Consider the following 25,501-nt stretch of genomic DNA (forward strand, 5'->3'; position numbering starts at 1 on the left):
ACCATCAAATATTCAAAGAAGGAAATATTCTCATATTTATCAAAGTACCATTTTCCCATGTACTATGCCAAACGATTGTAAGGCCGAACAATGTTATGCCGAACGGCTTTATGTGAAACGACTATTATATGCCAAATGGGATAGACCCAATATGTTGTACAGGTCTGGACTGGGGCCTGGGCGAATCTTCTACTCGCTTTTTTTTAGCAAACAAAAAAATCGGAAGAATGTTCATCATTTTTTGCTGAATAAGTAACCAGGTATATTTGCATTCAATTCGATAACTTTTCCATAATTCATAATACAGTGAACTCTCTATAACTCGATATTGAAGGGACCGTCGAGTTATAGAATTATCGAGTTATAGAATAACAATCCCATCACAGTAGCCATGAAATTATTTTTTACTATGGTTCTATAACTCGATATCGAGATAGTGGACATCGAGTTGCGGAGAGTTGACTGTATAGTAAAACGCTACTTCTTAGTTTACTTTTCATTCTACCGCGTCGGGGAAGGTTCTTTGCTATTGTTATCACTTCCACCTTCCAGTCGCATCTTTTTGTTCCCCCGCTTGAGGGCCTTCTGTTCCATCTCTTCGAAATGACTGATAAACATCGCCTTCAACGCTGGATAGAACAAACTCAAGTGGGGCAAATCGTCCAACGTCACTTCCATATTGTCAAACGCAATGCCCAAATTCATCTCCAGTTCCGATTCGATACGCGGAATCTTCGCGTAACGCTGGCTGAAATGTGTCAGCAACGTGTACTTAGCGCCCATCTTCCTGCCCTGTTCGATCGCTTGCGTCAACGTGCTGTGCATTTTGATGCGCGCTTCTGCCTCCAGCTCGTCCTCCATGGTGGCTTCGTGGATGAGGATAGTGGAGCCCCGACCGAGGTCTACCAAATCTTGACAGGGCATTGTATCGCCACTGTAGGTAATCTTGACCGTTTCTCCCGGTTCCCCTTTCTGGCTCGAGTTCATTTGCAGGGCTACACCGAACGAGTGCGGACAATGACGCACCCGGCAGGTGGCTATTTCCGTCACACCAAGATCGAGAACACGTTCGTCCCGGAGCGGTTGATCAACCTGAGAAAGTATGATAATCTAAGTTGAGTCAAGAAAATGATATGAGAGTAAAATGTACCAGTTCGGCGTTCTTTACGAGCACGTAATCTCGATGCACTGGTTCAAACCGACAGTCGTACAGTCTCAACCAATAAGAAATTTGCTCGGGGGCTATCAGCAGAATCTTTTCATTGTTGGAACCCAACAGTTTGCGTTTCGTCTGCAGTAGTGCAAATAGACCGAGATGATGATCCGCATGTAAATGCGAGATGTAGATCGCTTTGAGGCTTCTAAATACATGCTCTGCTCGTTCACTGCCGAAGAACCGAACAATCTGACCAGCGGTACCTTCTCCGCAATCCAACAGGATCGAAGAATCAGGACTAGTGTGCACCAAAATGGCGCTGACATTTCGAGTTTTGTTCGGAATCGACGATCCGGTACCGAGGAATACAACACGAGGGAATTTCTCAGCGCGAGCTACCTGTTGCTGCGACTTACGCTCCGTCAATTTCTGCTGAAGTTGATTCAAGGCTATTTTAAAATCCGGAAGTACTTCCAGCTCCTGAAGGTACTCGGAGGGATTGAGAATTGCCTCCTGGGTACTGAAATATAAATTTTGATTCGGTTTATGTGTGCTATGAAAATTAGAAAGCACATTATGTATACCGATCTATTCCTTTCCTCGGGCGAACGTGAAGATAACTAAGCGAAGAAGATCTTACTAAATCACAGTCTTGTATTGTGGTGTCCTGTTTGTTGTAATCGTTGTTCTCCTCCTTCAGCAAAGGAAATATGTGCTTATCTAACTGATTCAAATGGTACTGAATCCTATGGGAAGCGATGTAACCTGAAAAGCTGTGGGATACATCGTTTGGTGACCAGTCCAATTTCTGGAACATTCCAAAAAATACCTGTTGATCTCGTTCAAGGCAATATGCCTCGTACTCGCAGAAAATCTGTCCATAAACTTCCTGTACTCGGGCTTTTGCATCACCTCCAATGGACTGAAATGCAACACATACATAGCTTGATCCGATTCCTCGGTAGCCGTGCTCTGGTAAGGAGCAAACGCTTCATTCTTATCTTCCAAATCTCTCAAATATTCCTCGCTGGGAATATCGATAAATATAAATACCGGTCCGGGATCATCGGGCCCACGAACGTCGCTGGATTTCACCACGGTTCCGTTAGTAAGCGTAACGTCGTTTCCATTTTTTAGCAGTCCCAGCAATGGGCCCGGCGTAACACCTTTGTCAACGCATTTCTCCAGCGATAATTGCCCAAAGCGTAGCTTCAGTTTGCAAATGTACGCTATCACAGATTCTTCGTGTCGTTTGGTCCAATCTTGACGCGCCACCGTAATTCTTGCCTTGGGCTCCGCCTTTTTCCGTTTCTCGTAAGCGTAATAATCTGTATCGTCAACAGTGGTCTCCTCAACTTTATCCTCTTCGTCGGAATTCGAAACAGATTGCGGTTCCCTAAAACAGAAAACAGAGTCATTATTGATGCTCGCGAAATAAGAACTTCAACTTACCGATGGATAGCCACATATTTCAAACTCATCACATGGTCATCGAACACATCATCCGGTTTACATTCCGCAGCTTCCACTTTCATATCCTTTAAGATCACAAACCTTCGCATCGCCTTGAAAAGTTCATCCAACCCTGGTGGTCCATGCAACGTCACACTCGGCACTCCCACATCCTGCATGGTCAGACAAATTCCCGGTAGGCCGCCTATTCGTTCCCAGCAAGTCCTGGTCATGAAGATATTCTCCAAGCATGACAATTTTGTCTTATGCTCATACGCCAACCGTTGCGTTCCTTCGCCACAGTTGAACAAATACCTCGTCTGATCACTGAATAAATAAACCGATGCCGGAGCACCCGGTGCTCCAGAGCCCACAATCTGTAGGTTCACAATCCCCGGAGATGCTTTGATTACCTTCTGCTTCAACTTCAGTCGCTGCTTTTGAGCTTCCGCAATGTGCTTCGGATCCAGTGGCATTTTGCTGGGAAACGATTTCCACTTAGGTTTCGATTTAGATGAATAGAACCGTATTACGGTGGCACTACAAACTACATTGGATCTTAACGTGGCCAACAGTTTATACATATAGACTAGTGAGCGGAAATGTCACGACACTTTCAAAAGTTAAGTAATGCTAATGTTACAAATTATTGATGCAAGCGTGATAATCAGCCGGAATCACCGCAGCAGCTGGCAGTCCGGGCCGAGCAGATCCAAAACAAAACAACGTGTCGTAAGAACTGTCAACATTTCATCATCAGAACGATGCGTGGAAAAATGATGACCAATGATTGTTGATAAGTGATATGGAGAGTAGGGATGCCCAACATTTTCAAATTGGATAGTCGATTTGTGTATGCGTACACTGAAACAAGGACCATAGTTAGAAATACTATTTTGCAGAAAACACTTATTCTCAATACTCTCAGGTCTATTTTTACACGGGGGAAACGTACCATGTAAAAAAAAAACCGTGTAAAAAAAACCGTGTAAAAAACCTACGAGATTTTGATTTTTCACATCAGGCATAACATTTGATAACGGCACAAAAGCATTTGTAAACAAACTTTCTAAGGCCCTTTACACGCGAACCAAAGTATGCCCACGCAAACCAATACCACTTTCAGAGAGGTTATAGTTGCCCCTATCCGATGATGTTGTTGGTTTGCGTGGGTGTACTTTGGTTCGTGTGTAAAGGGCCTTAGAAAGTTTGTTTACAAATGCTTTTGTGCCGTTATCAAATGTTATGCCTGACATGTTTAAATGTTTTTAAAAAATCGGATTTTGATGCCATTTGTAATTATAGCATGCTATGTTCCATATAGACATATTTTAAAAATTTCTGTATGTACACCAAATTTTTTTTTCTAAGTATGCCATTCGATTACCTATAGCTTGAAACGGATTATGTGATTGAAATCAAGTCGATATGTTGTATCGTTGTCGAGAAATCGTTAAAAACGTACCGTGTAAATCGCAAAAAACCGTGTAAAAAAAAACCACGTAAAAATAACCGTGTAAAAAAAGACTTCAGTGTATAACCATGCTTATTACCGTTAGATCTACTATGAATTCAATATAGTTGACAATGAATGTTAATAAATTTACTATGATTCTGGCAAAACTACTATGCTTGGTCAAAATGCATAGTAATTTTGATAGAAATAATGGTAAAATTAAATGAAATTGTTTTCTGCACAAATCTATTGGTGAGTGTATTTAATTTAAACCAGCAATATAGTATTTTTACCAATGGATTTTGTTTCAGTGTATGCGATTTGTGTATTTGTAAATCTATTAACTTGCTTCGTTTTCCACCGCGACCAGAGCGGTATTTTAGTTATGTTGATACATACAATCTTTAATATAATTATTGGACATAATATGTCCATATTATGACTGTGCGCATCAATATATCGATCAATATTGCAAATCCATTGCTCATCAGGTCGCAATAATAAGCAAAAGAAGCAAATCGATTTTTGATCGACAGAAGCAGATAAAACGTTAACCGAGGCGAGTCCAAGTATTACTGTCTTGGTGACTACCACTTCAAATTCTCACACACAAATCTCGGACACTATTACCATAGAGGTAACTCTAAGACTAGTAGGTCTCGAAGAAACGTATTACCATAGAGGTAAATCTAAGACCAGTAGGCGCGCCAGTAGGTCCCGAAGAAACGGGCTCAACTTTTTGGCTCAGCTCTGGTACGCCCTTCGGTCCCAAGCTAATCGATGCACCCCTCGAAAAATAAGAAAATCCACCAACCCCTCATTTTATCTGTCAAAATTTCATAGCGAATCAAAACAAACATAGTGTAGTACTAGAATTTTGACTAGAATGGGATACCTTAATCGATTTGCTTGAGACCAATAGGCTAGTCAAGCAGTGAATCCTTGAGTGATATTACGATATTATAATATACTTTTTTTTTATCTGCAATAGCTGCAATTTCAAAACCTACGACTGGATGCCTCGCTGGATGCCTTCCTTCAAATAACAACTGGAGTGCGGTAAAAATCGGTAGAACTGTTTCAAACACATCGTTGGTACTTGAGCGCTCGGCGATCATCTATTTTTACCAGTGGTGGCGGGGGGGGGGGGTACACCCCTCACCATCCCTTTCCAAAGGGGGAGTTTGGTAAAGAGAGATTTTTTTTTTTTTTTTTTTTCTTTATTTTAGAGATTTTTAGCCTGAGGCTAGTTCATCTCTTAGGTAAAGAGAGATGATAAAACCGATTTGAACCTTCCTAAAAGTTGTCCTAGCTCGCTGTCTACTCTCTATATGCAATTTTCACACTGCCGATCTCTAAACGGAACTATCAATTCTATACTTTCATCTCCTCCTCATCTATCGTGTAAAAATAATACCACTCTTTGAAATTAGCATCTTCAACTAAATTACTTTTGTTTTTGCTGTATACTTTATTTCTTGATTTTGAGTTGTTTCGTTTCACCGTATGTACAAGTGAGTATGAAGTGACATACTGAGTTGATATGGCTGGCCGTGCATTCAAATTGCCGGACCTGTTATCAATACATTGGGTCAGGTGAAGACTCTTCAAAATTTGAATGCTCAAATTATTCAAATCGAAAACAAACAGAAGATCGAAACTGATCAACGCAACGGATGGGCTTATTTTATTCGACGATTTTATTTGGTTCCATTACTTCTTGTCAAATATGTGTTTAGTTAAATAAACTAGAGCAACAATGGAAGTATTTGAGTTCAAAAAATCCCTACTAGTGCGACAGCAAGAAGCGCTCCAGGTCCTTGGTGCTCGAGATGTTCCCATGCCAGCATCAACCGTTCGAAAAGAGTGGGCGCTCTTTCTGGAAATAGCCATGGAACCAACGGGATGGCAAGCACTATGGCGGATTCCTCGTCTCGTGTGCCAAGAACTATCGACCAAATTTCCCACAGTCGTAATGGGAACTGTCGAGAAGGTCAGTACGATCAACGTTACCGACTGAGAGGGTCTAGTACCGACGATCGTGTCCAAATGTAATTTACAAATATTTTTTCTTAGGTACTATTTGACGACCTGAAAGCAATACTCGTAGTGGAAGCAGTCGAAAATGATGATTTCCACCTGCCAGAAAAACAGATAATCCCACTGTGCGACCTGTGGCCACTAAAACATCAAAGGATCGAGCTTCTCAACATCGATCGCACGGCGGATTGCATCGATCAGTTGAGATTCTTCTACCAGCACGTCTGGATGCCTTGGGACTACGACGACGACGACGAAGATCGAGACTGGCCCAAGAAGCATCTAGAAAGCAGAATCAAATTCTACTGTGACCTCAAGAATAAAACTATGCCCAAGCGATTGACTTGCCATGTATTGACTCTGCTGGACGAAGCCAATCAACTGCAAAAGAAGCGAGAATTGCTTGAACTCGAAACTGAAGACGAAGATGGAACCGATCCGACCGAGAATAATTCTGCAAGCGATTTGCTGAAAATCCATCTTCGTCTCAACTCGATCAAGAACGTAATCGAAACGCTGGAGTTCTTTGCTCCAGAAATGAGGACAATATACGAACAGGTTTGCTTCCCCAAGGAAACCTACTATTCCGAGGATCATCCTCAGGACCCTTCGGCTTGCATAATTACGCACGTCGGGTCGCTGGATGATCAGATTGAATACCTTGAAATAACCAAGAAAACAATCGGTCATCAAAAGCTAGTACGAATCTGCGATTCCCTGCAGGAAGCTCTCGATAGGAGCCGAGCTTCAGACGATATCTACTTACCCCCTGGGCAACATGAGGTGAAGCTTTTCGAAGATCTGAACGGTGATGGTTCGATACAAGCTATTGGTAGCGATCAAACGCAAACCGTGATCCGATGCAGACAGGATGATACTGTTCTGTTAACACTGGCTGGAGATTACCGCTTGGAGAATATTACTCTCGATTGTTCCAACGTCCAAACGGGTATTCTGGTGAAGCGTGGAAATATAACGTTCAAAAATTGTTGCTTCACCGGTGATCCGAAGGACATAGCCAATCATGGAATTCTTGTTTGTGGTAAGTGTTTCACCGGAAGGTTAAGGCGTTTCATTATCAAATGTCAACCTGTTACTTTCAGGAAACGGAACAATCCGTCTTGAGCATTGCGTCGTGGAGAATTTCTCCTTCGGCATCTGTGCCAACAGCAGATGCAACGTTCAGCTACACAACAGCACCGTTCGGGATTGCTTCGAGGGAATCAAAATTGTCGATGGCTGCAGGCTTGAAATCAGCTCGTCAGCGGTCGTAAACTGTCGAAACTACGGAACCATTCTGGAAATGGACGACGACGACGACGACGAGAAGGATGAATCTGCCGGAGAAACTGAGGCGGTCCAATGTTACCAGGACTATCGGCAACTGCGAGAATGGAAGGAATTTGTCTTCGAAGGTGCTTGCCAGTTTCAAAACAATGGAAACGGAAACTTTGTAGTTTTTCGGAACGATGTGGGGCAGTAACAATGTCATATTTTATTCAAATATATTTTTTTAAATAATTGTAGCTGCCGTGATATCTTACTTACGTATCCTGGCCCTGGGCACCTTCAGTGGTGCAAAAGGCCAAAGTGACAGTCTTCCATTCTGGGTGGATGCTTGTTTTTGCTTCAACCTGGGCCCAGCGCTTGCTTGCAGATTTCGTTTCCATATGAGTTGGTTTCCATGTTCGGTAGTCCTCGCGGACCGCCTTGAGCGGCATGCTTGGCCTCTATATCGTGGGAGAAGTATTCCACCTTCAATTTGTCCAGCTTAACTTGAACTGCATTGTAGTTGTTTTTCGCCGGGACCATCAGTTTGTAGCCCTCTACCAAACAGACGTAACTCTTTCTGCTCAATCGTCCTACACGTTCAATTGAAATATTATCAGTTTTGCGAATCCCCCACCACATCGCTGGCATCGGACCACTTAGACTTTTCTATACATTCTGTCGAACTTGTATGCAACATTGTTTGAGACTTGGCAAGCAAGCTTTTTTCCGCGAATAGGTCGCGAGATGTCGCTAGTAAGTTCCGTGACGATATATTTAAGGAACATTTATTTAAAGAGTTACGTCTGTTTGTATGAGGTGATTTGATTTACAGATGTAATCGTCAATCTTATCCCGCAAACCGTCCAGGAGTCCTTTTACGGAGAACGGTGGAAGTTTCTCAATAGGGCGTAAGGATTGTTCGCCAGCAGCTTCTACGATCAAATCTCCTCATCCATTCATGTATGAGTTAGGCAAAAAAGTTTGCGTTTGACTACTGTCGCATTAATGGTCCATCGCTCATTTTCAACTTCAATTCAATTTTCATACTACCGTACTCTAGTTAATAAACTATCACACTAAAGCTTCATGTTAAAAAGCATTTTCAACCAACTCTTAGCTTCTGCGATGCTGATTGAACGTCGACAGCGTCTGATCGGAATCGTTTCCCGTTCGGAATTGCACTCGTGTCACCACGCTATTTCCTCATGCTGGAGTCTAACAATGCGTCACTTGACATAACGAAAAAGGGCGCTATACACTGAGGCCTATTCTGCGCTGAGAGGCGAAAAAGTCGCAGGCTAAAAGCCTCATTAATAAAGAAAAATTAACTTTACTTATTCTGCGCCGGGAGTAAGGTGAAGTGACTCGTTGTCACTAGTGAGGTGAGTGGTTCTACCTAAATAAAACAAGTGAAAATTACTAAATTAAAATGCATTTTTCCCTTTAGAGTTTTTGTTTTACGTTTGTACCCTATTTGAAATGAGCAAATAATGTAAAAACAAAATCAAGGATCTGTCCAGAGCGGCACCGATTGTGTAGTGGTAAGCGTGATTGCATCTCACCCCAAAAGGCCTGGGTTCAATTCCCAGTCGGCGCCACCGGGATTTTGTAAGGCATAAAATCTCTGATCATGCCTTCATCAGAAGGGAAGTAAAGCCGTTGGTCCCCGGTATGAGTTTGATGGGTCGATAGGTAGGGTCCAGATGTGGTGGGAGCTGCCTCCCTGGCGTCGGTAGCATTGGTGGTACTCAGTACGGAATCGACGGAAAACAAAAAACAAAACAAGAGAGAAAAAAAAAGAATCTGTCCAGGACAGAGCGGGTGCCGAAAATGCGTTTTGAAGCTTAGCGGTAACTTTAATATGTAATAATATAAAAAAAAATGAAAATGCAACCTTTCAAACGGTTAAGGACTAAGTTCTTTCCTTCTACTACAACATAACCCGCCGCAAACCAGTCCCATTATATTTACACGGATATATTTATTTCTAAAAATATTCTTTCATCATAAAAAAACGAAACAAGTTGAGGCTAAGAAATTTTCAGATAAAATCAGCCATCATAAAAGCGTGCATGGATCGATTAAAAAATCAAATGAAGCAAGGTATTTTTCACAAACCTCATTGTTTATATTAATACACGAGTACTGTACGTAGCGATTAGTTAATTGATAATCGTGGTTTGTGGTAGCGAAAGAGAGCACATTTTAAAACAGAACAGGATATTATCATTTACGCGCGTTAACCACATAAGTACCGGATCGTGGCAGTGTTTTTGTACCCAGCAGGTTCTTTCATTTTTTCTTCGACGGATAGGGAGGTGTAGCGTAGAATTTCCGTTCCTTTCGTCCACTTTTCAGTAGAGGAGTGCCTGTTGGATTATTGGAAACAAGATGTATTGATAATGATCCTATTTATATGATTGACATTGACACTCACCCATATAGCTCTTGGCGTTCAACGTAGCGTACGACCTTTGCTGAAGGTCCTCGTCGCGTTCGGTTTCCGGATCAACGTTCACAAATTGGGACCAGTAGTCGGTTGGAATGTTGAGTAAGCTATCCAGGACCTGAAATATTGCGAAGAATCGTTTTTCTTTTTTTTCACTTCCACAAACTAAAGATGTTCGATCTTACATTGAACTGGATAACCGTTTCGGCAAAAGTTGCATGTGAGTCCAGGTTTTCGCTCGAGTAGCCTACGATTGTCGGAGCAAACACTCGCGCCAGATTGTCCAGTGGCATCATTACCTCTTTGCATTCGGCGATTCGCTGGAAGTGCTGTATCAGATAGGCCAGCGTATCGCGGTTCGACTGAGGCAAACTCATAATAGCATCGTACAGTTCCTTCTGCTTTTGCTTGGTGGAAATTGCTTGCACCGCATTGGAAAAGGTATTCCACAGGGCCGTCGGTATCAGTGGCTCCCGCAAGGATCGCAAAAAGTCTTTCACACATCCGCACAGTACGTTGATGTCAACTGAACTCAAGTTGGGAACGGTTTTACCGCTGATGAATTTTTCCTTCAGTGCACGAACTTCCCTTTCGGAACCGGGAATCCGATAGATGCCAACCTCGGTCAGTCCGCGTGTTTCGATTTCATTCACACAATGCACAATCAGGCCTGGAATCATTGGTCCGATGTTAGGTGTGTAGTCCGCCAGGCAACCGGTGAATTTGCCCTTGGATCCGGGCGTTCCTCCACTTTGGGGAACGCACGGAATTGACAGCTGATCGCGGCAGTCCGCATGGACAACCACCTTACATTCCCGGCAGCGCAGGCCAGCAGAACCAAAACGGATTCTAAAAAAACAAAACAAAAGCATTTACCTGTAAGTCTATTCTCACGACAGCTTAAAATTCCTCGTTAAACCTACCTCTGCTGACACTGAGCGCAGGTTTCTGACTTCAGGAAGGCATGCATCTTTCCGGTGAATGCGTGCTGCCTCATAATACTGCGTTTAACGGTGGGAGTCATCACGTTACTTTTGTAGCCGGATTCGACTTCCTCGATTGGAGGCGCTGATGGTGTGTATAAATTCATTTTTGAGAATTTCTTCTCCGTGCTGGAATTGAACAGTTTATTAGTAAAATTGCACCGAAAAGACTCCTTCATTTTCCTACATACTTTGTAGGCGTTTTGAACTCGTTAGGGGAGATATTCTCCTTCGCACCGGAATTTTTCTTGGGTGTTGCCTTTTGAAGAATCGAGGGTTTGGATAAAAGGTCGAATGTGGACTGGTGCGAAGGCACTGCTTGAATAATTGACTCAGCCAGAATTGGACCATCGTCCTGCGGGACGGACACCTTGGTATGCGCTATGATCTTTTCATTTGTATCCAGTTCGATCACCTTCTTGGATTCCTGAACCTGGTTCTGGTTGACACTCTTCCTCTTTGAGGCATCGTGACTGAGCCGGGTCCGTTTGTTTCCAACATAAACCGCACCGGACGCATTGTTCGAAGGCCGAAGCGGTCGCAGCCCGGAGTGACGCGATACTTTCGAATTAAGGAAGTCATCTTCCGATTGCGTTAGCGAAAGATCCGACAGGAATGAACCCGTTGAATTGATGTCGTTGTTGCCATACTTATCGCTTCGATTGTGAGTTGACTTCCGTTTGTATGAATAAGCGTTCATAAAAGCTAACCGCTCCCTCGTCTCATCCTTGATATCCCGCTCATTCCGAACGATATCGCAAACCGCGATCATCTTCTTTTCCTAACAAAAAAAATGAGACATTCTATTATTGATACCATAAATTCCAATAAGAAACACAACTCAAACGCACCACAGCTTCCCGTTCATGTTCCGCATGTCGACGTGCTTTATTCTCCTCCTCCAGTAGTTTGCGAGCATGAAACAACTTCGATTCCAAATCGGACATTCCCCGCAGCGCATTATCCAGCTCCCGTTGCAGTCGTTGCGCTTCCTGCACCGCCTTCAGCCACTGCAGCCGACACTCGTCCTGTAGCTGTACGAATTTCAAAAATTCTGAAAATCAAACCAGTCATTAAACTTTCTGCTGATTAAACCAAACCAAACAACAATCTTACCCATTTCGGCAGTTCCTTCCCGCAAAACATCCGAACAACGCCGCAGCTCATCGAACTGGGCTATTATCGATAGTTCCATCGTCATCCTCCTCTGCTGGTGGATGGAACCGGATCAAACCAAACAAAAAAAATGCCCGTCGTCCTTCAACAGGATAACGCCACAATTTTCAATCTTCTGACTTCTTCGCACCACTTTTACCCCAGCCGATCCATTTGATCCGGAGGTACTAAAATACACAGAATATTTCCGACAACTTTTGCAACAACCCGCACGAAACAAAAACCGTTTATTACATCAAAAATTCACTAATAAATCATAAAATCACACAGGCAGTCAGGAAACGACGATGCACAGAGAGGCATGAAAACGACGGTTATTTTTCCCGTCAACACTCTACAGAGGAGCGCACTGTGAGGGTGCGTACAGTGCGAGACCGAGACGACTAATACATAGGTGTAACAGTCGGAAGAAGTGTTAGTTTGTTTACTTAAATGAACATTTTCTTTACTTATAGCAAAAAAATGAACAAATGTAGTTTTGTATAGCAAAATAATGAACATCCGTCATATATGTTTACAAAACCGTTTGACTGTATTGGTGAGAAATTATTCTAAGGAAATTCCAAGGGGCTGCTAAGCCAGCATTTTTCTGTTGCTGCTATTTTTCACTCACACACGTTAAGTACAACCAACGCAAAACAAACACATGCGATGTAAGCGGCAGCTGTAAAATATGCAATACAGCCGCAAAGTTCGTATGTGTTGTTCGAGTTTGTTATGGGCCATAAATTTATAGACCAGTTAAGAGGGTACTGTCAAATTTGTGAAATCCCATAGTGGAAACATTAAATTTTCATCAAATTTTGATGTCAGTCCTGTGGGAAATTCAAAATTCGACGTGGTTTAGCTAACCGGTTTAGGGAAATCTCTTTACTCTACAGTGTTTAATATTGACAGATTGAAAAAGCCGAACTCTTTCGACACTATCCATCAAGCCATCGGCTAAGGACAATAAGATCGAGATGTGCTGGAGTACACAGAAAAACAAAACTACCCACCGCTTGGGTTTTTTAAACTCAAATTTGAGTTATTTGACCTCTGCCCGTTTCATTTCCTCTCGCTATTATTGATGAAGCTCCTATTAGGTACTGCAGCGTGACGTCACAAATGAACTCAGTGTAAATCGGCTGAACCTTTTTGACAGTTCAGTGGTACTGTTTACAAGCACTTAGTCGTTTTTTCGAAAAAACAAATTCTAAAATTTCCGAATTTTAACTTGAAAATTGTCGAGGAACAGCGCGTTGAAAGGATGTTGCTCGTGGACATTGCAGAAGTGTGGTTTACATCTCACTGCAGTCTGAAAAATTATCGAGAAAATCCACCCAAGAAAAAATCGACTAAGTCCACGTAAACAGTACCACTAAAGTGTCATCAGATTGAGGTTAACCCCGACGGTGCAAAACCTAATAGAGTTGCACGCTATTTCAAAACTAACCAAATCTGGGTAGTTTTGAAATAGCGTGTGCACTCAAAGATAAATTAAATCAAAAAAGCTTAAAAAGTATGCAGATTCACGCTTCACCTTATTGAGTCCGAGCCATGATTACTTAGGTAGTAGTCATGTATGATTAAAATCTAAATAATCTTTCCAGTATTAAATTTTATTCTTTTTCAATACTGATACATAATCAAAAATGATTCAAATTCAATCAAAAATTATTGAAATAGAATCAAAAATGATTAAAAGTTATTCAAAAAAAGATAATCTACAATCTAATCAACCATGATTAAACTGGGATTAATATCAGATGCTTATTTTTTAGAAAGAGAGGATTATTTTTTAATCATTCGATATGATTAAACTTAGTTTAATGTCAAATTGATTAAATTTCAAGCAAAATGGGAATAGTTTAATTTATCAGTGTGGAGTGTAGCAAGAAAGTTGATTGCATAATTTACCAAACAAACCCGTACACTGAACCAAAACATCCGCAATACTTCAAATGATTATTGCATTGCTCGAGCCCTTTAACAATATGCCTTCGAATTTCGGATGATTTTGTTATGGTTGAATTCTTCGTCAGATGATGAACATCCATATATGACTGTCATCCTAATACAGGATGATTTTCGTTTTAAAAATAAGCTATAAAACATACGGCACTTAGAGGACAAACATTTAAGAATAGTGTGGCATACAAGTGCTTTTAATTAGATTTATAATTTGATTATCTACAATTCCATACTGAATAGCCATAATAAGCCATCCCTAATAAAAAATACCATAAACGAACTGTATCCCGGATGGGTAAACTATCCCACAAATGGTTTGGATGATACCCCGAACACGTCGTTAAGCTCTCTTTTATGGTTATTTTTATTAGGAATTCCATTATGGATACATGTGGTGGAGAAAACCTCATCCACCACGAATTAGCCAAACATTGGTTTTCATCCTTTACCTATGTTCGTAACAGTTCTGATAGCGATGCATATGCTTCCACCTCGTTTGGCAGCTCAGATCAGCAAATGACGTTCGATAGAATTATTTAAATCATCGTTTTGAATGATTTGCGTTATGGGGCTGAACCTAGGGCTGAACCAATACCATATGCATTTCTATTTAGTATGTCATTCTGCAGAGAGCATTACGCATATCATAACAAGTTTCATCCTGTATTCGAGAGGAAAATCATCTGATTTCAACACAACTGTCATCCGGTTGCAGCTATCATTTGAAAAAGCTATTTCGTTGTTTTGTTTTGAATGGTCTGAGGTTTCATTCGATCAGAGGATGATGTTTGTGTACTAATAACCGTTGTGTAAGCACTCACAATATTCACAGATTAAAATTAGTTTAACAGTTGGCTTGGAACGCCAAAATAAGCGCTTGTTCAATTTTTGTTCATCTCATTTGTTTGTGCACATTGAAAAAATATGTAAATATGTCATAATTTGCATTTTTTTCAATTCAAATGATCTTTATTTCTTGTGTTTGTGTGGTTTACATGTATGAATTTTTCAAGTGACACAGATGCGTCTTTTCAACTTTAGTACAGTGAGATTTTAATTATTAATTACAGTTCCTAGTCCTATCAGGCCTGTTATTAGAGTATGACCACCTTGGTGGGATTGGTTTGTTTTGAATTTGAAAAAGGAGACTACTTATAACTACTATTTACAACTACAATTAACCTGTAACTACTATATACACCTAACCTACTATATACAAATTGCTTATCAAAGCATGTTCTGATGTAATGCATTTCTGCATAAACCTAGTCTTAATGTCATCAATTTTGAAATCTAATTTTGGAATGTTCGCCTCTTGGTGGAGGTCTGAAATTCTTGTGTCAAAGGGACGATCAAGGATCATCCTAAGCACTCTGTTCTGAGCAACCTGGATTTTGTTCCTGTGAGTCTGAGCACATGATTCCCACACCTGAGCTGCGTAGAGGATCGCAGGTGCTATGATTTGTTTGTAGACAGCCAGTTTGTTAGGAGTAGGAGTTAAGATATTGACTATAAGATATACGTTTTTTAATGTTTTTTTTATGTTATGACCATGCTTGAATGTATTTTTTTTTACCATAGTTGATAAGGTTAAAATCATTGGGGCTTCATCCAGCCTGTTGATGTAAAACAACAATAAACAATAGAAGTCTTGTGCACTTCCTTTTCGTGTTCTATGAAATTCCGCGAGAATATAAAGGAGAATTCCTAAACATTTACTCATCTTCGAGCTGTAATTTAGGCATTCTTATGATATGGACCTTTCTACAAAAAGTCATGTGGACATGTTAAAAAAGTCATAGGAATTTATTCGAGGAGTCATAAGGGTAGTAACTAAGAGTACTAATATACTATAAGTACTATGAAAATCCTCGATAAGTTCTATTCGATTTCCCTAGAAATCCATTTCACTTGTCAGTGTTGAACTAGCCTTCGGATAAAAATCACGTTCATAACGTGAAGGGAAGTAAATCCGTTGGTCCCCGGTTCACGAGTTGATGGGTGGATAGTTAGGGTGCTGCCTCCCTGGCGTCGGTAGCATTGGTGCTCAGCACGGAAAACAAATCCAAGGAAAAAAAAAGGTATTTAAAAAACGTTTCACTTGCAGTAGGAAACGTATGATCTTATGCGGGAGGACCTATTCACCTATTTTTTATAGTTCTGTAGTACTATCCTAAAGAAGCCCTACCGTGAAGTGCCATAATTTCGGGCCCTAAGTTTCTAATCGGTGCATTTTTTTAAAATTCTAATTAGTTTTTTAATGATGATAGGTATTTTGAATTAAGATAGAAACTAAAATAGGTATAATTGACTAGTGTATGGGAAAAATAAATATTTAGAAAATATTACTATAAACCACCAAATGTTTAAAAAAAAAATGCGCGAAGTTAGGCGACGCGCGAAATTATGGCAATTCGCGGTATAAACTTCCTCAAAAAGTATAATACTCTATCGCAATACGCTTTATGAACTTCTCCGGAATTCCTAGTCACTGTTACAAGAAAACCTATGCACGTTCTCAAGATGAGCTTCTTCCAGGGGAAGTAGTGTCAGTGTCACAGAGGAGAAAGATTTTACTTTGAATAAAAATAAAAATATTGAATTTATCGGTAATTCTGATAACCAGGCATGGAAAATCATTTACATTCATTTAAATGAATTCCGTAAAATTATGTACATCGTAAATGTAAATTATGCCCCCACTAGCGGCGGGGGATGATCGCGGTTGTTTACCAGATAAGCATGATCGGAAGTGACTGGTCCGATTGGGACGTTGAACTGCAAGTCCACCGGAAGGATTTTGCTGCTGTTGCGTGGGTTTGATGACATTCTGTTATTTTTGCGATGGGTAAGGTCCCTGCTGAGATTGCTGATGTTGTTGCTGTTGGGCTGATGCAACTTGTTGTTGTTGCTGCTGCTGTTAAAGCGATTAACCGTTGCTGCTGGTCGGTGGACCAGAAAGTAGATGTGATAGTTGCTGAAAGTGACACAGATGACGAACCAGACGGCGGTGTCATTGAATTGCTCGAGGCTTTTGAACTGACTGGTGATGAATTGATTATTCCACGGTAACTAGGAGCTTCAAGTGGATGGCGATTAGATTGGGGAAATTAGGCAGGAGTACTGAAAGCACTTACCTGTAGGGGAGTTTCATTTTCCATGAAGGAAGAACCGGGTCCGTGCGGATGACTTACTTACTTCCTTCCACCGGGGGCGCTGTCCAAGACAACAACCAACGGTCTACTTAATAGCTGACCTATACATTTTATGAATAATCAACAATAGAAATTTGCCAAAAAAATATAAGGGGATTTAATAAGAATTTATAGTTTTAGTATATGTCCAGCCGAAGCTAAGACAGAATTAATAGTTGGCAGTTATTACTTTGCATCTTCCACAAGGAAAAAAAAAACCCATAATTTTGTGTAAGTGCCGGAAGATTCCTAGGATCGGAGGGACATTTATTTTGAGAACAAACAATTCTGGTTTTTGTTACGTTAGTAGAAAACTCACGGGGTTACTCGGTAGCCATATCGATTTTCTACAACCGCACTTTTGGAGCGGTCCTGTTTCATTCCACTTAAGTAATTTACACTGAAGTCTTCCATACATCAGTTTTAGTGAAGATTTCATAATTATGCTTCAGTTGCAAAATGGTTCAAATAGCTAGATCTTGTCTTCCTTCTTAAATACTGATGACTCAATCCTTCTTTATTTAAGTCCCTGGTAAAAATTTAATCAAATGAACAACTTTTAAACATTTTCAAGCGTAATCTGCAGTCTTTTCCGGCATTTTGGATTTATAATTTGAACACGAATAATCATCGCAACTTGTGAATACATATGAACGAAAGAGAAGGAATATTGCTTCTTCAAACTAGGCTGGAATTTTAATGTGCGTAAAAGAGAAAGGTAGTTAAGTCAGCTGTGAAATACATCTTTTTATAGTATAAAAGTGAACTCCAATGAACTGTAATGAATTTTTATGGTATGGAAATGAATTTTTCGATGTTAACGGCAAAGAACTCACCAACACCGTTAGACCGTGAGTTCCTGCCCACCTGTCATTTTCCATCGTGCGTACAGTGCCTGTGACGACAGGCGGGGTTGTTGAGGAATAAAAGCCCGCCGTTTAGCGGTTCGTTGCGATGGAGATGTGAGCAGTTTAGCCCTCCAAGTCGGAACGTTACACGCTAACTTTAAAGTCCCCATTAATGAGTAAAATTTTACCCATTTCGGTCCACGAGGGTTGCTGCTCATCGAACATATTCGGACCCTTCCGCATGTTAATTTCACTTCTTCCTCATAAAGATCTTTGCTAACATGAAACGGAACACAATTTTAGAAAACGAACAGTATTCTTACCTCATAACAATCAGTACCAGGATGTCCAGAAATGCAGTCGCAGGCGAGGTCGCAGGATTGTTTTAAAATAAACTTGTTCACCTTTATCAACACCGGCTGGATCAAAAACCGTCATGCACGTGAAATTGGTTGTAACGCTTGTAACCAGGCTTGTAACACTCGCTTGTTAAAAAATATTAATCACTCTGTGCTTCCACCACCGACTCTACCACCATAAAGCAACCATAAACGCAACATGTACACACAAAGAACAAAAATTGTTCCTATAAAAATAATGAAATTTCAATTTAAAAGTTTCTCCAATTTCGTAGTTTTAACCTCGGTTTTAACAACGAAAATATTCAAAATCAAAATGTTGCGAACGCGACATTGTAATTATTAGAAATTCCCTAATCGAGAGGACGGCTCCCTCTGCCAGGTCATTCACCTTACACACAAAAAATAATCGTTAATAAAATTAAAAAAACCATTGGTAGAATTAAAAGTTTGCGTTGGTTCTTTTTGGTAGAAAGTCTTTAGAATTTAAAATAAAATTTCGCCTACTATCAATTCAAAAGTTAACCGCTCCCTACTTTTAAAAGTTCAAACTTTCAAAACGAATTGTACTTCTGTCAAAACAAAAGCATGGCAGTGTTGGAATAAAAAGTGGATTATTTTAAATTCAAAACAAATTTTTATCATGAAAGTGTGGTCTAATTGAAACGATCTTTTTCACTTTGAATTCAACAATTAAAATATTTTCATTTTAAATACCAGCATTGTCAGTATGACATGTAGAGTTTTTTTTATTATTCAATTTTATATATATTATTTTTATTATGATATCAAATCATGGCTCGTGATGAACTGATGAACTCAGACAGTATGTATCAACGGTTTTGGATCGTTAGATATCATGCATTTGGCACACTGTAAGCATTGCTTTTATCTCTGCCAGTAGTCTCCAGGCCAGCTCCCAGGTTTCCTTGAAGATTGATAATCCTTGTAACCTGTGAACATGTTGAAGGGTCTATAATTCAAAATCATTGAGAAAATAGATTACACCTACAGTAAATATGATGCACATTGTACAGTCCGAGGAACAGTTAAATCTGGGAAACGAATCCGGCAAAGGCCTCGGGCTTCGCATTTATTTTGGCAGTAATTGATTGCTAAAGTTCAATCGGTGCGGCACTCGATCGTGGTATCTTGGGATAATATGAACGGTTCCAGGCCAAGTTTGGCCAGTAGATGGTGCGAACCAAGAAACGTTCATTTTGGGTCGTTTTGAGGTAATACTGTAAACAGCGAAAGTAGTAAGCATTTATAAAGGTTGCTTAAAAATATAAAAAAAAAACACTTACTGGATCGTCGAGTAGGGCCTATTTGATTTGATCCAACATTTCAAAACCATTCACGGAAATCTAAAACCGGAAGCCAATTTTAGGGACGGGCAGAATCTATGTTTGGGAAGTGGATTGATATGACACTACTGCTGCTGCTTCTGTTTTGTTTTGCATGTTTTATCTTAAAATTTAGCGGCAAAATTTCAGTGCTGCCAAAAGTGTTGGTGTTTAGAGGTATTTTTGACAGTAAACCAATTTTCATTTTAAAAAATGCACTTTTAAAATTACGAGTCATAAATGAACGAAAAACTTTCAAACCAAAAAAATAGCTTTCGTTTTGAAAATATTCGTTGTTGAAACTATGAAGTTTGAGGAATTTTCAATTTGAAAGTGAATTATTTTTATAACAACAATTTTTGTTCTTTGTGTGATATGAGAGTGGCAAGGGAAAGCGAAAGTATTTCGGTAGGAAATTATTATTTATAAAAAAAGGGCAAAAGAGAAAAGAAAAACAAAGACAAGCCGCTGCTCGGAAGAGGTCCTGCTGGTACTGCACCCAAATAAACGGCGCATGGTGACGAAAAGTCAATCCATGTTTACGACCGAGGTAGCACAAGCCAAAGGACGGCATAGATATACACACGTGTACTGCTCAGCCTTGCGCCGGCAAGCAAAGCCACAAGCCCATGCCTAGTAAGGCAACCGTACGCACAGTACGAATGCCTACCGATAAGAATAGACTTTTACCACAAACGAAGTGACAGACGACTTTCTCCGAAGAAATTAATTTAAAAAATGTGGTTCTCTGTAATAGAATTTTAGTCCACCTTCCGCCGCTCACCGCCAGGTTCGATAGTATTTTTGTTTTGAATTTATTCAAGTTGGTTTTGTGTGCAATGATCTGGCAACTCGCGTTGACGGGGTGCTGTTTTCTCACTCATCAAAGAAAATTTTGGTTAGAGTGAGAAAGTAAGGAACAGTCAGCGCGGGAACCGTGTGCGTTACTACAGGTGCGGCAGAAGGATTGTAGTCGACTCTTTCGTTCTCACGGTGTTCTTACGATGCATGATCCAACGTTACGTCACACTAGATTATGCATAAGAACGTCGTGACAATGAAAGAGTTGACTTTTCCTTCTGCCTCACCAATCACATTGATCACAGCACCAGCGATTCTCCGTCGGTCCGTCTCCCTGCGCGCGTGTTCTCTGCGTTCCTCAGATGTTTATTTTATAATTATTTTTGAGATGAACATTGCTGCCAAGAAGATCTGTCCTCGGATCTATCTTATATGATAATCATGCATGAAGCATTGGAACAGTTTTCAAAAAATCTTTGACATTCACACTCTGGATACTTTTTTCTTACCGTGTAGCTAGTTTTCAATAAAAGCCCCGTTTTGAGACAAGCGAACAAGCAAACAAAAAAAATACATAAATGAAAACCATAAAAAGTTACATTGTTTTCTCGATTTTCCTTTGGATTTTCCCTGGATCGGTCACAAGTGGCAGGTGAATATAAGACTATAATGCTTTGGGGCCGGAATACCACCGAAACAATGCCTGGGAAGATGTATTCATCCGTAAGATCGAACGAATTCGTCGAGAGGAGGTCGGTTACTTGCCCCGGATGCGTTGTGTGAGCTCTTGGACGACGACGTCGGTGCTGATGTGTGTGTTGACGTTCGGAATACCCGTTAAATATGGACTGACCGATGCACCGAGGGAATAGAGAAGTGAACTCCTGGTGGATTATGAAGAGAATTTTAATCTGAAGAGATTTTAAAGGACATTCAATAGAAATTCTGAGGAAAGTTCCATGGAAATTCTGATGACAATTCGAAGGAAATCAAAATACAAGGACATTTGCAAATGAATTCTGAGGTTTCAAGGAGTTTTTTGAAGGAATCCTAGGAAACTCTGAGAAAAATTCAATTGCAATTCTAAGGATTTCAAAGTGATAGAGCCTCTGAGCATAATCTGAAAGGAATACCGACAAGGTTCTGAGGATAATTTCCAGGGAACTCGGACAAGAATTGCAAGAGGATTATGAGAAGAGAATTTCAAGAATTTTCAGGAAGCAAGTTAATTCTAAGATGAAATTTCTAGACATTTTTAGGAGAGCTCAAAAATAATTCTGAGTAAAATTTCAAGGCAATTCTGAAGTGAACTCCTAAGAATTATGAGGATACTTCTTGGGTTAATATGGAGAGTATACCACAAGAAACATTCCAGATGGTTTTACATGAGAATAATGCATACCGAGTATTGCCGGGTCCTGTTTGGCGTCCAACAACGATGTCTTCTCTGTCGCGGATGACTGTGGCTTTGGTTAGAAGCACGGACTGATGAAATCTGTAGCAAAAATTGCCGCCAACAAGCGCGAGTCATTGACAACTGAACATCTTTTACTTGTAAGCAAATGTTAACTCGATGTGTTCACCCCTAATCATTTTGGCCTATGGTCTTTCATTATACAAAAGAAGTGCAGATAGCAACGTAAACATCATAATGACATGTTGTTTGACAACAGGCTTTCCCTTTCAATTTTCGTTAGAGAAAAGGAGATAACAGGCGATACCCCAATAGCATCTACTACATTAAGCTAGTACATATGAGTAGATAGTGTTGCTGTGAGGTACACTCGAAATTTTCAAGTGTAGGTGCGTCAAATCAAATTTCGAGCCGCTCCGTCTGTCACTTCGTTTGTGCTTTTACTTTCTCTGCCGCTTCTCCGTTTAAAAGGGCATCATAGCATGCAGCGCGCTAGGCGTGCACTTGAACCGTGCGCAAAGCGAAGGGCATCTGCTCGATAGGGAAATGAGGATAGAACGCTAGCCCATAAAAAGGTCGTAAAAGATTCGATACGCGGTGGTACGGTCGAGTATTAGAAGAACAATACTTAAATAAGCAAGGGCGCATTTATAGAACCAGCTAGAAGATGTTAGGGAAGGTTCAGTAAATTACCTGCAAGAGGTAAGGCCCGCGTCTACTTTAAGAAGTAAATTGTTTAAGAATTGTAGCGCGGGACTCCCGAAAATAGAAGAAAGGTAATAAAATTCGGGACGCAATAAAACCATATCGTCACTTAAGCGATGCATTGAAGGCCATAGGACTTGTACGTAGGGACTTGAGCGTAGGTGAATTAGACCCTTGCATAGCAGCAAAGCGCACATGCGCACGATGTACCAACGCCCAAATTCTAGGGCCCCGACCCGCTATATAAGCGGAACTTTTTAAGAAATAAAACCAGTGTGTGTGTGTTATTTGACTATTCGTTGATACAGCTCACTCATCCGAAACCCAATCGGTAAGTTATATCAGGTCTTGAGTCTGAATTGGTTAGCAATCCAGCCGAAAGATTGTATCCGGAAGCCCCTTACTCGCCACCAACTAAATTTGGCAAGTGATACCGGACTCTCTTTAGGTGGAACCCAACCAATTGGAATCAATTACAGATTGTGGCAACTAGTCAGCAGTCTGGATTGAAGAGATCTGGTTAACTTGGATCTTCACGAATCCTTGAAGAAGGAAAACTCTGCTCACAAAACCTCCCCATCCTAGCACACGTGAGCCGATTACCTTCGCATCGGCTTGGCAACCGTTTGAATCGTAACCCTAAACGATTCTCGCAACGGGAACCAAAAGACCCTCACGGGTGCGAAACACCAACCTAGTATCCCCAACTCCTGACCAAAACAAAAACCCAATCCCAATACGATCCCGTGAGCAACACAAAACATTATAAGTGTTTCTTTCAATTTCAACTTGTAATTTCAAAAGTTATTTTTTTTAAATAAAAGTAGCAGATCTTTCAAAACTTCATCGTCATTGCGAAGATTTTGGCATCACTTGACCTTCGTTTGCCTCTAAATTTGAAAGCGTGAAAAATAAACCATATTACCAACAATCAATACGAAACTAACGATTTCAAATTGGCTCACTACTTGACTAGCCTATTGGTCCCAAGCAAATCGATTAACGTACCCCACACGGATACGAATTTTGTTTATTTAAAACAAAAATATAAATGTTTATACTCTAAACATATGAATTATTCAAATTAAATTGAAAGCATGTTTAAAACTAAAATATTTACGTTTGAATAAAATTCAAAAGCATGTTTATTTCAACAATATAAAATTTGGGTAAACGGTTTTTAGCATGTCATGCCATGTTACATTCGGAAAAAGTTGCCCCAGCTTTGCTCAACCTCAACAGAAAACGGCCATCCATTCCGAATCCATTCCGGATCCTCCTCCGACACCGAACATAGAAAGAAACCGGTATGAGGACCAGTGGCAGAAACCGAGGCAGAAACGGCAAAACGACGTTATTAACACAAATTTGCACCGGTTTCACTGAACTGGAACCCACGGACACCCACCCTGACGGGTCATCGCATCCCCGACCAGGACCCCAATACCCACAGCTCACCCTCAATTGCACCCGAAAAAGAGCAGGAATTAAGATGCCCTGCCCGAAGATCTTTTTTTTTTCATTTCTTTGCAAACCGTTTTATTTTGCTTTACCCTGCACTCAACTACTAAAATAATTTCAAAATATGTATGTTTAAAATAAACATATTTATTATTGTTCGCATAGCTGTCAAACCAAACAAAAATAAATACGTTTATTTTCAACACGAATATTTTTGAAATAAACATAACATTATTTTTGTTTTAAACATTGATTTCACATGACTTCCAACATGGAATACGTTTGAAATCAACCTAATTTATGTTTGTGGCCAGAACAAACTGAGTTTACGTTCAAATTTACCTTAAATATTTTTGTTTCGACCATAGTTTTTTCTGCGTGCATGATTAAACTGGGATTAATATCAGATGCTTATTTTTTAGAAAGCGAGGATTAATTTTTAATCATTTGATATGATTAAACTGAGTTTAATGTCAAATTGATTAAATTTCAAGCAAAATGGGAAGAATTCAATTTATCAGTGTAGAAACCCGCATAAACGCGAACCATACATTGACCTTACCTAAAATGGTTAAAAATTGTGTATGATCCCTGCTAAACTTTAACTGAAATGGTTATGGAACTTTACATGAACGTTTAATGATAAAGTTTCAACCTTATGTATTATGGTTTTTTGGAACTGGACCTTACAAATAATGGGTTGTTAAGAACCATTACCGTTCCAAATTCTTGTTTTCTCCATACATTTTCGGAAGAGAACTATATTAGAACCTTTTAACTTATGGTTTGAGAACTTTAATGGTAATGGTTATGGTAGTCAGTAAGGTCCACGAATGGTTTTGAAACATCGATCAACTTTATGTGGAATATATCGCGAATTGGTTACCTGTAATTTACTGATTACCAATTCACGATATATTCCACTTAAAGTTGAACGATAATACAAAACCATTAATGGACCTTACTGACTACCATAACCATTACCATTAATGTTCTCAAATCATAAGTAAAAACGTTCTTATATAGTTCTCTTTCTGAAAATGTATGGAGAAAACAAGAATTTGGAATGGTAATGGTTCTTAACAACCCATTATTTGTAAGGTCCAGTTCCAAAAAACCATAATACATAAGGTTGAAACTTTATCATTAAACGTTCATGTAAAGTTCCATAACCATTTCAGTTAAAGTTTAGCAGGGATTATAAACAATTTTTAACCATTTTAGGTAAGGTCAATTTATGGTTCGCGTTTATGCGGGAATGTAGCCAAAATTTGTGCGTTACATAAAATAATACTAATTTCAGGGGAAACATGTCAGAAGGGTATAACTCGAAACGTAAACAATGACTTTGAACGTCGATTTCTCTTGAGTGACGACACACACACGGAATCTGACTACACCAGCTCATAGAACGAACATTTTTCTGTCAGATGCTT

At 40.0% G+C, this 25,501-nt stretch overlaps 3 protein-coding genes across 3 annotated transcripts; 1 reads left to right on the top strand and 2 right to left on the bottom strand.

Annotated features, from left to right (window-relative positions):
- Positions 1 to 249: 249 nt before the first annotated feature.
- On the bottom strand, positions 250 to 3,300 carry RNaseZ (ribonuclease Z). Its single transcript, XM_065224446.1, has 5 exons — positions 2,609 to 3,300; positions 1,986 to 2,552; positions 1,741 to 1,929; positions 1,151 to 1,676; positions 250 to 1,092 (listed from the first exon to the last, which is right to left on the bottom strand). Exons 1-5 carry the CDS (start codon positions 3,190 to 3,192, stop codon positions 502 to 504), a joined length of 2,457 nt encoding a protein of 818 aa, XP_065080518.1. The 5' UTR covers positions 3,193 to 3,300; the 3' UTR covers positions 250 to 501.
- Positions 3,301 to 5,783: 2,483 nt separating this feature from the next.
- Positions 5,784 to 7,587, top strand: LOC135703227 (protein nessun dorma-like). The gene is made up of 3 exons (XM_065224349.1): positions 5,784 to 6,057; positions 6,141 to 7,146; positions 7,208 to 7,587. The coding sequence occupies exons 1-3, from the start codon at positions 5,824 to 5,826 to the stop codon at positions 7,585 to 7,587; spliced, it is 1,620 nt and encodes a 539-aa protein (XP_065080421.1). The 5' UTR covers positions 5,784 to 5,823.
- A 1,776-nt stretch (positions 7,588 to 9,363) lies between these two features.
- tum (tumbleweed) lies at positions 9,364 to 12,298 on the bottom strand. The gene is made up of 7 exons (XM_065224350.1): positions 11,925 to 12,298; positions 11,660 to 11,862; positions 11,000 to 11,589; positions 10,749 to 10,937; positions 10,011 to 10,674; positions 9,814 to 9,943; positions 9,364 to 9,745 (listed from the first exon to the last, which is right to left on the bottom strand). Exons 1-7 carry the CDS (start codon positions 12,007 to 12,009, stop codon positions 9,669 to 9,671), a joined length of 1,938 nt encoding a protein of 645 aa, XP_065080422.1. The 5' UTR covers positions 12,010 to 12,298; the 3' UTR covers positions 9,364 to 9,668.
- Positions 12,299 to 25,501: the final 13,203 nt, after the last annotated feature.

This window comes from Ochlerotatus camptorhynchus, unplaced genomic scaffold (assembly GCF_037179485.1).
Source record: "Ochlerotatus camptorhynchus isolate MF236.1 unplaced genomic scaffold, CSIRO-AGI_Acam_v1.1 ptg000211l, whole genome shotgun sequence".
NCBI classification, from domain to species: Eukaryota; Metazoa; Arthropoda; class Insecta; order Diptera; family Culicidae; genus Ochlerotatus; species Ochlerotatus camptorhynchus.